The sequence below is a fragment of the Amphiura filiformis genome, chromosome 4 (assembly GCF_039555335.1).
Source record: "Amphiura filiformis chromosome 4, Afil_fr2py, whole genome shotgun sequence".
NCBI classification, from domain to species: Eukaryota; Metazoa; Echinodermata; class Ophiuroidea; order Amphilepidida; family Amphiuridae; genus Amphiura; species Amphiura filiformis.
In genome coordinates, this window is record NC_092631.1 from 71,581,291 (window position 1) to 71,597,865 (window position 16,575).

Below are 16,575 nucleotides of genomic sequence, written 5' to 3' on the forward strand. Positions count from 1 at the left end.
TCTATAAGTTTTTGAGGATAATGTCTGTGTAGCATTGAGAATCATTTACACAGGATTTTGGGGAAATAGTTCATAATTTGTAGAATTTGGAATTGTAGAATGCTAGAACAAACCAATTAAAACTATTTCCTGGAGTGTGTACACCGTACGCTTTCTGTTCCTACTGATTTCTATACTGAAATGTTTAATACAATGTTCTTATTTTCCAATGGTCTTATTTTCAATGATAACATAATAAAAAACAACAATCTGAGAACGTCAGCTAGGTGTCAGCTTTGCTTCCAAAGGTTGTGGCTTCGATTCCAGGTCCGGCAATTATATTTTTTGCATTGTGTTTTCCTTATATAAAGACGATGTAAAAACTTATAACGAACGAAATATTCTTTGTTAATATTTCAGATCATTTTATTCCTGAAACGCATACATTTGTACATACAAAAACAACTGTAAAAATTCAACTACAAAAAAGCAACATAAATAATTATTTTCTACGAAATGGCTAATTTATCACAGTACAGTACATCAACAATTTTTGGTTCGCGGATTATTTCAAGTTTCAAACACATCGATATAAACTTTAATTGTTTTTCTCCCATGAGGTCAAAGTGAACAGGATATCCACAAGGTCAGCCAAAGTACGCACATGTATCCAATGCATGTGTCCTTATCCTTCACTGTGGGAGATAACTTTCTGGTGCAATTCTAAATGCATACGGTCAATATTCTAAAGCTTTAAAATATCCAAATCCAAGAGGAGAACCAACTTATCCAAATTATATTGGCCGTTGCAAGAAGTGTGATATCTTTATGTGTAAAGTTTCCACAAAGTCATGCTGCTGTATACAGTGTACTTATATGTTATATTAATAAATGCGCATTTATAAATGCGCACGTGACCACCTCCGCGCTGCCATAACAGCTTATAGACAGTAGGTCTCGAAGTGACCTTCTACATAGCGAGTGGCCTTTCTATACATTTGAATGCAAAGGCGGAACAACGTGAGACTGCTGTGCAGCAAAATTATATTTTGTTCAACTTTGTGATTATATTGTAAACGTTTCCGTCGTTGAGTTCCGTCGTCAAATACTTTCAAAATGTTGTTTTTGATAACATATTACAAATTCGGAATCGCAAAATGTGTAATAATTTTACAATTCTATTGATACTTAAATTTGATGATATTTATCTACATAACTCCTATCCCTTTCTGTAAAGTGGTCAATGCATGAGGATTTGGTCACGCTTGCTGGTCTTGGTATGTAGTGCCCATGGGTCACGTGCGCATTTATAAAGCGCATTTATAGATATAAGTACACTGGTATAGCCAAAGTCAAAGATCCTGTTTCCATAATTATTTGACATTGTTCCTGTAAGGCTTCATAAAGCTCTTGTTGCTATTCAATTCAGGATTAGGTTTTTTCTTTACATGGATATCTTAATAGCAGCCATGAATCACTTGCCAATTTCAAATAGGATCTTATTGTGGGTTTTTAGGGTCATTTGTGATGCCCCCAACAAGTTCTGGCAATAGATACTAGACATGATAGATGATATGGCGGGCAAAAATTGACAATCTCGAAAAGTGGTATAGTTGTAACCTAATTACATAAATGCGAAAATTAGTTTTTACAGATTGTAAAAAGATATTCATTTATACGCACAATTTGAAGCGCAGAACTAAAGTAATTACTTTTTAATTGAGGAAAATAGATTGAATCGTAAGTGTAGGTTTCTGATGAAACCAGTAGTCAATTAGTGCAATACTCTTGCAACACCAGGTTTTCACCACATGCACGTACGATATTTTCTTTTTCAATAATTATTTGGTGTTGGAATTACAGTTATTGCAGCTTTAAGTTGATTTTCTAAATGGGACATCACAACAAATGTTTGAATTGGTGTCAGACCTGTTATAATGATACAATAGGCCTAATTATTCGCCCCCACCAAAAATGGCTTTAAAAATAACTGTTATTTGTTAAACTGTGATATTTACTTTTTTTAAGAAATAAATTGTTTTTATCGGACAACTTGGAGGGAAAGCACCTCCTTAAGGTATATATCAAGCCTTAACATCGTATCCATCATCGGCGACGGGCGAATTCAATTTTCTTGGTTGGTTACCTTTCGTCTTTTCCCTACGCTCAATACAGATGTAGCATACTGCTAGGAGGGTCAAAACACACCAGGTCAAAAATGAAAACCACGAGGCACCCTGTTAAAAGAAGGTGTAAAAAGGACGGTAAATCGGTGTGGTTCTTATTGAGTATAATACTCGGGGCACAGTGTCATCGCCCCGATATCTTCATGGCAGAAATCGCCATGGTAGGTTGAATCCACAGCCACGCATGGCCATTTTGTTCCGACCTTTGAGACGCATAATGAGCCGAGGGACATCTGACTAAGGCTACTGACAATAGCCTGGTAATTGACCTCTCTGTGTGTGAGTGAGCATGTATACGCCATTATGAGGTCAATGGTCATATGCTTTTAGACTGCTTGCACGAGTGAGTGCAGCTAGCCTACGCTGCACTATAGTTCGGCACATATAAAATCAGAATATTTTTGGCAGTTTTTGAGTTCAAGACGCACGCTTCTTTCTCAAGACGCTAGCTAACGACTATCATATCCATTGAACACGTATATTCAAGTGCAAGGAACCAAATCTGGCTTCTTTAGACTAAATCAATTACGGGAGAAATTCATCATTTTCTACAAAGATGTATTGTCTAATATCAAATCGTGCATAGCACATTCACGTGTATCAATCCCGGGTATTCATTTCAGTGTCTCTGCTGTATAATGTAATTATTAACCGGGCGATGTCGGTGTGTGGGGTACAATACCCCACAAGGATCATGAACTTATGCGTTACAGACTAACCATATCCCTAAGTAGGGCGACGGGCTGTACTTTCGTTTATAATAAAATAATAATAATAATAATAATAATAATAATGTGATTTTCTAATGCGCACGTCTCCACCAAATCAATGGCGCTCAAGGCGCGATACAGAGATTAACTTAAACTACTTATATTACGTTTTTATATATTGTCACGCGTTGAGGTGACGAGAATCGTGAACGGGTATAATTAGGCCGAATAAAATTAATGTTTTGGTTCTCGTCTAGAGGATTTTCATGAAGTTTTTTTTTTTTTCAATGTAAAATTAGCATTGTTATTAGTTTTTGGTCTTTTCCAACAGTACTCGAGGAAAGCCTGAGACCCAATTTCTTTTCTTTCTGTTTTCAAATGTGAGATTATGAGGGACCCAGCAAACACAAAACGTTTTCGACATCATTCGCAAATGGTTATAAAAGGTTGTCAGAAAACGTTTAAATGTCGGGTTATATAAAGGGTATATTAAGAGTATAAAACGTTTTCATAACCTTAAAAAACATTTTGATAATCTACTGCTCAGCAAACAAAAATGTTTTACAGATAACGTTTAAATGTCGGGTTATATAAAGAGTATAAAAACGTTTTAATAACATTCCAAAAACATTCTTGAAAACTTGATACAAAACATTCTAAAACAGAATGTTATTTTGGGGTTGAAAAAAAAATATTTTGCGAAAAATGTTTGCCCAAAATATTTTCAATAACGTTTTAAAAACGTTTTCATGACCTTTATATAACCCGACATTTAAATGTTATTAAAAGGTTTTTAAAAAAACATTTTAAGAACATTTCTGTGCTTGCTGGGTTCAAATATTTTAACATAATGTTATTTAAGTATTGACACAATATTTGGCAAAAATGTTTGCAAAAATAGTTTACAATAACATTTTTTGAAAACATTTAAAAATATTGTTGTAGTGTGTTTTCATACAAAACGTTTTAAAACGTTATCATGACCTTTATATAACCCGACATTTTAATGTTATTAAAACGTTTTTACCTAAACCAAAAGCCAAAATATAACTTATTTAAAACGTTTTAAAAACGTTTTTGTGTTTGCTGGGATATACCCCTAGAGTACCACAAAAAGACTTGTTCTCTTATTAACTTATTTATATGTGTGAAGTTTTCCATGTTTTAACAATTTTAGAATGCTTCATTGTTTAAGGAGGGAGGGACGAGGAGGGAGGGACGAGGAGGGAGGGACGAGAACCAAACAGTGTAGTGATGCATGGTGATAATCAAATACGTGAATAAATTCCCCCTGTATCCAAAGGCCTTAAACTGTATATCTGTTTCATAATGAAAACATTCTTGTTAAAAATAAAATATAATTATCTTTTTCCCATTCTTATAGAATGACAATTATATGCGTACCTGTGCAACTTCAATTATGCTGTAAAACTCGACCCCTTCAACGGTTGACGAACTGCAGCTGTAACTGGATGTGAAAAGGATATGCAAGGAGTGATACTTAGGTGAGTTAGATAATAAAATAATACAATTATTCGATTCAGTTGAATCATGACGAGGATATAAAATCCTTATAGATCTACTTCTACAAATATATCATGTTTTTTAAATCTCTTAATTTCAAAGGCAAAGAATCAATGAATTCGGGATTCAATGCTTCGAAAATGGTGACAATTTGTACAGATATCTACATAGGATATGAATACTGCAAATTGAAGTGACTATAAAATGACTATTCCCTTTAGATGGTTTAAATTCAAGCAAACATAAAGAAAAACATTGACAATTATATAGAATAATAAAATTAAAGCTGCTTCACCATGTTCACGCCAACCAAAAAATACCCAAAAGATATTTATGCAGAAATTGTCTCTATTAAAAAGTGAACAATGTGATTGGGTGTTTTTATTTTAACTGTTTTCTGCATACATTTTCAGTTGTTTCAGTTATTATACTTTTAAGTTCTGTTCCGAGCTAAAAGTATTAAAAAAAAGTCATTTCATAGAGATTGACCAGATGGTAATTCTCATGCTCTGAAAGGCCATCAGACGTTACAGTAAATATCGGATGTTGTAGAATGTTTCTAAATACATTTTATTGCTGATAATCATTCTAACCAGGGTGACAAATACAATCTAGCCGACTTGAATGAAATCTTTCTGTTTGCTGCATACATTTTCAGGGTTTTTTTCAGTTATTATAATCTAGTAGCATAATCAATCATAACACTCATAAATGAATGCATTTGCATTTAAGGGTATACGAGGTATTGTTGGTCGAAGCAGCCGAAAAAATTTCATTATCTGAATCAATATATTATTGAAAAATAACACTTTGGTGTTTTGCAAAAGTTCCTTCTACAAATCATATACTTTGAAAACTTGCATAATTTATTGTTGTTAATGAGTTATGTACGTTTTACAAAAGTGTTGTTGTTTCAGCCCTCTTTACAACATAAATCAAGAGCCACAGGACCTACAAATGTATATCTGTGATATTTGAATTCTTCTACACGCTCGCTATGAATTGAGCAATGCAATTTTTGCTAAAGCTCACTACCATTCGCAAGATGCTGTGAACTACTTTTTTTCTGCTGCTTCGACCAACAATAAATCGTATACCCTTAAATGATTTCAGATTGTTTGTCGTTTCCGGTGTACCAAAACTCTGGAAAAGGTATCAATATAAATTTGCACTCATTTAAATTTGTAGATGACATATTTTTACATGTTTTAAGGCTGGTCTTAACCTAGGAATTTATATGAAAACTTTTATTCCTCTATCATAACTGCTAAATTGTTGGTCTAAAGTACATGAAAATATACACATTTACTGTAGAATGCCAAACACCTTGACGAACTTATCTGTGACGTCAGAAATGTTTGTTTTTATTAATTTTCAAAAACTAGAACATCACAGATGGATTCGTCAAGTGTTTGTCATTCTAAATATGTATAATATTTATACACAGTTTTCATATTAATAAATTAAGAGCAATCTTAAGAAACTACGGAACTACATAACACATTAAGTAGAACTTATTGAATTAGTTATTGAATGCGTATATCAGTAACTATTATACGACAACTTAAAAATAATAGTAAATTGCTAATGTTGTGTGATTGTCTTGTACAACCGTTTATATATTGGTTCACGCTTTGAACACTATTGTATTATATTTATCCAATGCAAATGTTCTATAAAGAAACAAGAATTGCTCTTGAAATGTTATCATGTTTACTTAGATTACTTTTAAATCATGGATGCCTATGGTAACCTACCCAATGTCATGTATATTGGAGCAAAACCTTTTAAGCCCCACTGTGACAATGCAGGCTTGTACAAGTATCAAAAATGAGACTAGACCATGGATTGGCACGGAGATGACTCTTAGTAACGATCTGAAAGGAAGAAAAGACAGTATTCTTCTAATTTATTCAAATTCAAATGTTAGAAATTGATAAGGCAAATTGTAGACGTTTTTCTATTGAGTGATATTTCACCCATTTCACAACCAACGTAACCCACAACTAACCTTACTGAACATGCTTAAGAGTTATGGTCAAATGATAAGAAGTTATTAAAGTACTGGGTGTTAATTTAGAACATGTCAAAACACACACTCTACCTGGTTATCATGGTTATGGGAAACTTAAGATACTAGAGTTGGAATTGACAGCCATACACCTTGCAGCATGGACGCCACTGTTGATATATGATAGTACAAATAACACTATGGTGAGAGAGACTGGTGAGCGTGTGTGAGACTGTGAGGAAACAAACTTCGTGCAGAACGAAATGTTTCCCGAACCTAAATGTCAGCAGTAGACATAGATTAATCCCAGGGTTAACACACCAGTTGGACAGCATCTTAATAAATTCAGCATCGAAGTGGTTACGTAATTCTCTTGGTTACCGGATCACGCTACTTTGGTATGCCTTCGAGTGCCATATACTTTATGTGGTGATCATTTCGATCGTGGTTCATTACTCTAGCGCGTGATCCCGTTGACATAGTAACATTACGTAACTTCGATACTGAATAGCAATCTAGTGGTCTAATCTCTATATTAAAGGAACTGCAGAGCTTATCCATATAGTGGAATTAGACTCGAATCACTGGATCGTCAGCGTTTGGTTTGCCGACATCATAAGAATCACCTAAGCGATACCCTACAAACAACAAACCAAAGTTCACCTGGACGAAGCTTCAAGATATGCTTCTACAAAAGTGCAGTGTCAACTTGAATTATCAAACAGATTTGAAACATTCCAGTACAACGATACGATACTAAAAACTCACAAATATGATCAGAAGTAGCAAGGAAAGTACTTGGCAAACACAGACCATATGGCATGTTGAGCTGGGTGACTTGACAAAACCAAGCAAGCAAAGACGGTCCAGAGAAAGATTGATAAGTCTCAATTCCAGCTTGAATAATCCACACAAAACAGTTAGGCTACACAGCAGATAGACTCGCTTAGACTGACCGATTTGATAGGTGACTACTATAAAACATGGAAAATCGCAAGTCAGCCACGTTCTTTCTGGCAATGTGTCAAGTTGAAGAAAAGTGATGGTACTTCAACAACAAGTGACAAAGACATCCTTGTAGAATACTTCAGCTCTCTGCTCAACAACGAAAATGGGCAACCATCCGCTAGACTGCTTTCGCCTGCTGCTCCACGTCAATCCACCGACACGTGAAGTGACATTGAAAGCCATTATACCAAATAAAGAACAATGCTGCAGATCTTGATTTTACAATCACATATGATATGAATCACTCCGGTATGGCGGTGATGCAATGGACGCAGTCCAGAACATCACCCAGCCAATAGACCTCTAGCGTCATTGTTCCTCTACCTCGAAGGGTTTAAACTTATTGCTATGGTAGTTAATCCTGTTATATCATCACTTCTACGGCGAATTGGGGAAAGGTTGGCGGTTAGTTTGGAGTGTTATCGGTTATGTGCTCAGTGGAAACAGCGGTTCGGAGTGGCGATGGGACACCGTTAAACCGTTAAACACCTCCGAGGTGTTTCTGCGTGTTTATACTGAGCTCTTTATTTTTTCAACAACAAACAGCACGTTTCTGCTGATGCTTCAAATAAGGGTTGCGGTGTGTACCGGAAGTACTAAAAATGTTTTCCTGACTCCGAAGCTGCTTTTAAGGTCACGATATGATCATAAAATGTACATAAAAATAGAATAACACTACTGGAAGACTTCATTTCAACGCCTACGTTTAACACCAGGATTTAAAAGGGAAATAGTGTGCAAGCGTTAAGGTATTATCTGACATTACTGAAAAAAAATGAAAAGAAGCATATTTTTGGCCAAGAAAATATTAATTTTGAAGTAAAAAGTTGTAATTCAAAATTCTGTTGATTTTAAAATGTATCGATCGACCCCACCGTGACTTTTGGTTCAAGTTCCTTGGGGAATTAGTCAAGGCTAAAATTTATTCATGTAAATTCTGTTCTGTCTGTCATCAAAGTGACAGGTGTAAGTCAGTTCTTCTGTGGCGAACTGGCCAAGCGGGGCTTCCTGTTTAAGCATAACAACAGAGAGTGGTCAGTACCGGCCGCGTTATGAATCTGCAATCAATACAGCCTTGATTTGCTAAGAATTGAATAGGTCACCTGTTTCTTCAAACCACTCTAATAGCTCGTCAAGAGTGAGATAGGTGTCACTGAACCTGGAAGAGATAAACAAAGAAGGCTAACTCTAATCTCTACTCGGGAGCTAGTTGTAACATATCCTCGCCTCTCGATCGTGAAACTTTGTTGTAAACTTACGACGGTCGTGCATGTATATTGTCGTACGCAAGATTCGCAATGGATATATCACTCGATGTACGTATTAAAATAAGATTAATGTACGGCATACGACTGTCGTAAGTCTACGATAGAGTTTCGCGAACCAGGCCCGGGGTCATCCAACTAATTTGTACTCGCAATATTGCAAAGGTAACAACAAAAAGATATTTTTTCAACAAATCCATAGCTGCATATAATTATATTTACTTTTCATAATAATAGGAGCTATTAGTTTGCTTTCAAATTGATTTTCATAATTAATTTATTCATTAAAAGTGTGATTTTACACAGTGAATATATGAAGATCAATAATAGTATCAGTCTCGGTATTTTGTTTCATCAAAGTATTTGTATGTGTAACACGTGCTATTTTGTTACTGATTAATTTGGATTTAAAATCGACACTGCATATTTACAAAATACTACTATAGATTTCACTGCAGTGAGTTATGCTGTATACCATGAATACCGCGAAACATATGGTATTAAAATGCCTGAATTCTATGTAATTCTTTTCACACCAGTTTATATTGAAGCAATATAGCTTGCCTCCCGATTTAAAAAAAAAAAGTATAGTATTTTGTGGAATATATATAAGATACGACCCTTTTTTCCCCAAATATAAATTGTAATCTTGCTCAATCCAAATATTTTAGTTAGAACAAACTGGCAATAATGATTTCAATATTTGACAAATTTTTAGAAATAAGGAGCAGACACATATTTAGTTCCAAATAAAGGAGCAGAATTGAGCTATATGTTTTATTCGGCGAAACCAGACAATATGTTTTGAATCCTAAAATATTAGTGCATGCTGTATGTTTCGGAGTAAATAGTATTGCAAAATAACCCTTTCCTAGTAACACAATTTTTAATGTGTTGTCTCTTTATTTCACTAAAACTTACGACTTGAATCTGTTGGTGCACAGATTAACTATTCTATAGGCTCCATAAAGAAACGCTATAATGAGAGCTATTGCCTGAATCCAAGTACAGTAAGAACACGTGGAAACCTTTGATGACGTTATTGCAAACTTCTGGGGACCAGCTTTTTGAACTTCAGCGTAAAACAAGCAGTATCCTTCGTTATTATTCTGAAACAAAAGAGAAATTGTGTCTCGTTAATTTTGTTTATTTCACCATGAATGTCTGTAAAAACTTCGCAGTTCACAGAATATTGGTGTTGCTGCTTTTAAGATATTCCCAGCTTCATCAGGTCTCGTGTCCACCAACTTTGAGCCCAATATGAGCAATTTGACCTCAAATGACCTCCACTTAATTTTTATCATGTCACCACTTCAGGACTATATTCACCAACTTTGAGCCCATTCTGAGTAATTTTATAATTTGACTACTAGATGACCTTTGACCTCAATTATCTGCACTCACCTGATGTCCCCTACTCAAAGATCTGTTCTGTGGATAAATGACCTCAAATGACCTTTCACATAGATATTAGTGATATCGAACCTTTTTTGTGATATCGAACCTAAGAACTAGCGAACCTTATTCCTATTTAGCGATATCGAACCTTAGAAGCAGCTGACTGTTTTTAGCTATAGCGAACCCTTTCTTTGTATCAGAAATAGCGAATATTTTATCCACAATTTGGATTTACACCTTAGAGATAGCGCTACCTTATGGATAGATAGCGTACCGTACCACACTGTCAGCCTGTTGCACTATACCGGTATGTTCTATGTTCTGGAAAAATTACTAGGCTAATTTGCTCATTCAATAACGTTGGTATAACATATAATAACAAGATTTCCTGTATACAACTATTATAGGTATGACTGAATTGCTTCTAAAATATACGAAATTAACCATTAACGTACTTAAACTAATATTTACACGGCTGGTATTACCTGGGAAATTCTTAATGAAATAACTACAACCATTCCTGCAACGAAAGCCGCAACAAGGAGCACTACTTCTATGATGGATACAATTTTCAATACGCGACTTCCTTCCGCCATTTTGAATGGTTTATTTTCGCGAAATGAACAGAAAATAGACGCATATTAATCGTGCTATATCATGCGTAACGAATTAACCATGAACTAGTCAATAGTGAGTTTTATTTGAGCGAGTTGAAGGAGAGCTGAGTTATCTAGGTGAGTTTTAATACCCTCTGCTGCTGTAGTACCAACGCGACCAAGAGAATTTATTTAGGTATTAGAGCTGGGGCTTGAGTGAAGGAAAGTCCATTGAGATCAAATAGATTGGAAGCTTTGTCCTTGAGGCTGAACTGAAAAAATTTGAGGCGAGCTATTATTATTATTATTATTATTGTTGTTGTTGTTGTTGTTGTTGTTGTTGTTGTTGTTGTTGTTGTTATTGTTGTTGTTATTGTTATTATTATTATTGTTATTATTATTAGAACTTACGGGTGTCCACTTGAATCAAGAAAAGTTCCAAGGCGAGTAAGAAAATTATACGGAAGCCTTTGAAACGAAGTAAAGTATCTTTGCGATATCCCTGACGGGAGTTATAATTTATTTTTTTATTGATTTATTTATAACATTCGGCCGAAGCCAGGCTAAACACAATAGTGCTCAGAATAGTGCAACTAAATTCAAGGGATGCCATCCGGATATGACGGGACAGGGATATGGGAAGAGGTCCGATTTTAGATATAAAGAGTAACATTGAGTTAACGTCACACTAAGGGCACTTAAACCCTAAACAATAATGTTTTATTATAAAGCTCCTCGAGATACCTAACCCTATTGATCCTGGAGCACCATCCTTTACCCTTGTGCTCATGGAGCACTAACCGTGCGCTCCTAGAGCACTATCCATGACCCGTGTGATTGGAGCACTAACCGTAACTCCTCATGGAGCACTAACCCTAACACTTGGGTTGTTCTTGTGCTCCAGGAGGAATGTGTGTTGCTGTACACACTCAATTAATAATAATCATCTTCAGGGCGCCCTTGTAGATATACAAGATGTGCCTGGAAATTATCGTTGAAAAGAGTTGGAGCTAGAGCCAGTGAGTAACGTAAATCAAAGGTAATTAAAGACTTATTCCGTGATCCCAGCGAAAGTTTTGAATTATTAAAATTGTGTATAAATTGCCTAAAAGTGAATGATAAGTCATTAAAACTGCCATTAGGTATTTTGAAATAAACAATTTGGCAACAAAACGGAGAAAACAGTCCCATTCAATACATGTAGCCTAGATAATTTCTCTACTTCTGTCTTTAATACACGGCTTTCAGCTTGACCACTAGCAGGTAATGTTAGCACATCTATGCCACTAACAAATGTGATAAAAATCTGAATTTGGATGAGCATATTCGCTGAATAGGCCTTTAATTGTTCCGGGAAAATTCTATTAAAACCATGAAATAGAAACTGAAAGGATTAACATTGAATTTCTAGCAGGAAATTAAACTGGTTGAAAGCAAATCAATTATATCAACTATATGATAATAACCAAAAGCGGAAAGTGTAGAATTGTAGATAATAATACTGATAAATGAATGCCACACGGCTGGGTGAGAGAGAGAAGGACGCACCATTAGATATTATCGAGGGGGCTAGGGAGTTAAGGTGAGGCAGATTTTTTCCTGCCTTTGGGGCAATTTTTTCCGTCGCTGTGTGTTTTTACTCATCAGTGAGGCAATTTTTTTCATCTCACTAGTGGGCAAAAGTTTTAATATTTACTCGTATCAGTCCTCGAAGCAAAATTTATAAATATTTTTATTACTAATTTGGTATATATATATAATCAAGCAGAGCTTCGGTCCTAACACGATATTTATGTTGAAATGCGCGCGAAGCCCGCTAAAATTTGTGGCTTTCTCCGCTTGGAGAGGGCACAGAATCGATTTAATACTGAATTGGTTGATTCGATGGCTGATTTTGGAAGGTTCGCAGCGAGCAATATATAGTGTCTATGGCGAGTGGAAAATCGCTCACTTTGGGCGAGCGGTGGCGAACGAGAGCGATCGCTCGTCTCAAACGGCAAGGCCTGCCATTTCATCAAAATAGGAGGGAATATTTCTGTTTTAGCCCATGTATAGCCCAAATGTAGACTTTCGACGCTTTTTCTCATAACTCCAGAACGCTAAGTTATACTATAGATAGGTCATATTATATATTTTCTTAATCCTTCTGACAACGTGAATACTTTGGAATCAATTAGAACAAAATTTGAAATTTGAGTATGCCAATTCTGTTGCTTGTATGACCTTGAGCTCAATTGATTCGTACACACGCGCAACAACGCATCGTGTCGCGTAGTTGCGCAATTGGATGGGGTCTGTTAAAACAATCGTACGGGGATGTGCCACTCAGGCTTTCGGATGCTGGCTTTCTCTATACATATTTTTTGCTATTTTTGCAACCCATCAGTATACCAATATTTCACAAAAAGCACCCAAATTTGCCCTAATTGGGCGCTTTTAAGGACACCTTTGCCCAAATGCGCCTTAGTCTTCACTGAAAATCCACCAAATCCATTAATATACCAAAATTGTTGAAAAGGTACCCTAAACTGTGGCACATCCCCGTATACCTTCAACCAGAACAAAAAACCCTCCCCCTCCCCAGTGAAATTCTTCTAATATGAAATTATCAATTAACGTACGTAAACTAATATTTACACGACTGGTTTTACCTGGGAAATTCTCAATGAAATAACTACCACCATTCCTGCAACGAAAGCTGCAACGAGGAGCACTACTTCTATGATGGATATAATTTTCAATACGCGACTTCCTTCCGCCATTTTGAATGGGTTTTGCTGTAGTGTGGCTCAGGCTGTAGCGAGGTTGTAGCAAGGCATGACCTAGGTTTGCTCCCACACATATACCACCATGGGGATAAAAACATCGAGAAACACATAAATAAATGCACACTAGAAACATTTAAATATTATAAAACCAACAAGAAACATAAATAATTGCACACTAGAAACATTTAAAAACACAGATATAAATAGTGATTATTCTGAAAAGACCAGCTAAATATAGTTTGAAATCAAATAATTAAAATGGCAGATTAAAAAAATCTTAAATGGGAGAGTAGAAGTAAATCTGAACAAAGCCGGGGCTATAATTAAAGACCGAATTAAATAGACTAATTTGCCACCGAGTTTGAGCCCTGTACCCCTGACATATGTCCAGAAAATACATATCTAAAATGTGACCTCTACATGACCTTTAACCTGACCCCTGCAAAATATTCCCCTGGTCATGAGATTGGTTGTCACTGAGTTTGAGCCCCATGCCCCTTACAGATATCCAGAAAATGAAATTATAAGATTTGACCCCAGATAACCTTGACCTGACCCCTGCAAAGCATTCCAAAATGTTTCTCAGATCATTAAATTTGTTACCACCAAGTTTGAGCCCCATACCCCTTACAGATGTCCAGGAAATGCATTTCTAAAATTTGACCTCAGCATGACCTTTGACCTGACCCCTGCAAAATGTTCCCCTGGTCATGAGATTTGTTGTTACCGTGTTTGAGCCCCATAACCCTTACAGATGTCCAGATAATGCAATTGTAAGATTTTACCCCCTTAATGACCTTTGACCCCAATTCTGTATGCAAGTTATAGGTGTATGGTATAGCCGATGCATATATGCAAATGACATCATTGTACTATATAATATGTGGCAGAAGAAGCATTTTGAAGGTATTTGGTTAAATACCGGAAATGCCCCCTGAATGACCTTTGACCCCAATTCTGTTTAGACACTATGGGCACTGGATATAGCCGATACATTATGTGCAAGTTACGTAATTGTAGGGTGTAACATGTAGGAGGAGAACCATTTTAAAGTTTGTTGACAGAAGAAGAAAGAAAGAAGAATCGGATAAAAAAACAAGGTAACAAATGCTATAAAAGTTCTGGTACTATTTCAGATATTTCCACGTCCATGTTTTGGTTCTCGTTCCCTTCCTCCTCAATTTTGGGTTTTGTCAGATTTTTTAAGAAATAAACTTTATACATATAAGTTTATTAGAGAACAAAGATCACTCCAATGTCTTCTAGGGAGTTATCCCTCATAATCTCACATTTGAAAAAGGGACGCCTCCTCTTTTCCTCGAGCAATGTTTGAAAAGATCGAAAACTACTAACAATACTAATTTTAAATTGAAGGAAAATAGAACCTTCCACCCTCATTAATTCATTAAAATCCTCCGGATAAGAACCAAAACATTAATTTTATACACCTAATCTTTTGCTTTATATTATTCTTGTCTGTTTTATAACTCTTTTTCAAAACAGAGGAATAATGGTTTCTAGCATTAAATCGTGCGGTAGGTGCAAATATAACCCTATTATTAGATTGATATTCCGAAATGCAAATATTGCATGAGATTAGGTATCAAACTGCACAATAACAGACAGTATCCCTTTAATATACGTAATACATTAGACAGTGATACTTGGCACGCGACCTTTTAGTAATCGTACCCGATCGACCTGCGTTCGGCTGTGTATTTTATTAGCCCAAAACAATTAGATGCGTTATTGAACGAGTATGTTACAATCAAGTACTGGGGTAATGAAACAGAAATATTGAAAAAAGACGTGAAATTCTAGCAGGGAAAATGAAGAATTCAAATTCAATTATGAGGGAGGATGTGGCATAGCTTCATAGGGGCATTGGAGCATGTACCCCCCCCCCCCTCCATCCCTTTGAAAATTTAGAAAATCCAACAGGAAAATTATCCCAAAACGGCTTGTGCCACCTCCCCCTAGACCCGGTGCACCCCCCCCCCCCCCCCCCCCCCACCCCCCCGACTCATGCTAATACGCAACGCGCCACTGATGAGGATGGTAGTAAAATGATCAATTTGAAGCCACACACCCAACCTCTTCCGGTATGACCAATAAATTTCAAACGTTTACACCGACACAAATCCGACGTACACAACATATTAAATACTATTAAAGGAGTATTTCGTGATCCTAACATCCTCTTTTTATGACATTTTTAGTAGATATCCACAAAAAAAGCTTATTCCCAAAATTTCGGTTGATTCCGATTTTGCGTTTCCGAGTTATGCATGATTAGGTGTATTACACTGCTCCATAGACAATGTGTTGTACTAATTTCATTCTGGTATACCAAAACGAAATTCAAATTTCACGATATCTTTGCTAAACGAATTAATCTGCAAGAAATTGTTTGTACATAAACATTATATAGCCAGAGGTATCCAGTAATATAAAAATATGAAAAGTGGGTAGATGATGCTGTGGATCACGAAATGCCCTTTTAATTTACATCTCAACTCACCTTTTTCCTAGACAGTAAAGCCTATTGCACGTACGGTGTTTCACGTTAAACTAGACAGGGAAATGGTTTACTAATAGTGGCCGCATAACACTAACATGACTAACAAATTCGCAGAATCTATGCTGGGATCTATGCCAAGTCTGAAGAGTCCTGCAGTGGCGTAACTAAGATTTCGGAACCGGGGGTGGGGCCACAACAATGTACCGACGGAAATATTTTTTTCAAAGCTCGTAAGCCGCGTATGATCAATATCCGCCAATGTGGCGATGTAAACAGCCAACAAGGTAAAAGTAAAAGGTAAAAGATTATAAGTAATTGAGCAACATGTACTTTATATTTGAAGAGCTTTGTTGCAAAACCCCTTACATCCACTTGAGCAATTTTGAGAAAACATCAAAAATCATCAAAAAAGTACTCATATATAGGGTTTGCAAAAAAGCAGTTTTGGGCAGGATGCTTGGGTAGGATGAGCATCCGCCAAAAACTGCTTTTGTTTAAAACCCCTTATATCAGTGATTTATTTGATGATTTTTTGACGTGTTCTCAAAATTGCTCAAGTGGATGTAAGGGGTTTTGCAACAAAGCTCTTCATTTCTTCATCTTCAACCG

General features: G+C 36.1%; 1 protein-coding gene across 3 annotated transcripts; it reads right to left on the reverse strand.

The window, feature by feature from the left end:
* Positions 1-380: 380 nt before the first annotated feature.
* Positions 381-16,094, reverse strand: LOC140151349 (transmembrane protein 179B-like). Of its 3 annotated transcripts, XM_072173660.1 has the most exons (6): positions 15,967-16,094; positions 13,329-13,499; positions 9,605-9,792; positions 6,157-6,276; positions 4,280-4,343; positions 381-2,216 (listed from the first exon to the last, which is right to left on the reverse strand). In XM_072173660.1, the coding sequence occupies exons 2-6, from the start codon at positions 13,437-13,439 to the stop codon at positions 2,064-2,066; spliced, it is 636 nt and encodes a 211-aa protein (XP_072029761.1). In that variant the 5' UTR covers positions 13,440-13,499; positions 15,967-16,094; the 3' UTR covers positions 381-2,063. The 3 variants fall into 3 exon arrangements, with proteins under 3 accessions (XP_072029761.1, XP_072029760.1, XP_072029759.1); XM_072173659.1 differs by lacking the exon at positions 15,967-16,094 and having other exon boundaries at positions 13,329-13,553; XM_072173658.1 differs by lacking the exons at positions 13,329-13,499; positions 15,967-16,094 and adding an exon at positions 10,567-10,719.
* Positions 16,095-16,575: the final 481 nt, after the last annotated feature.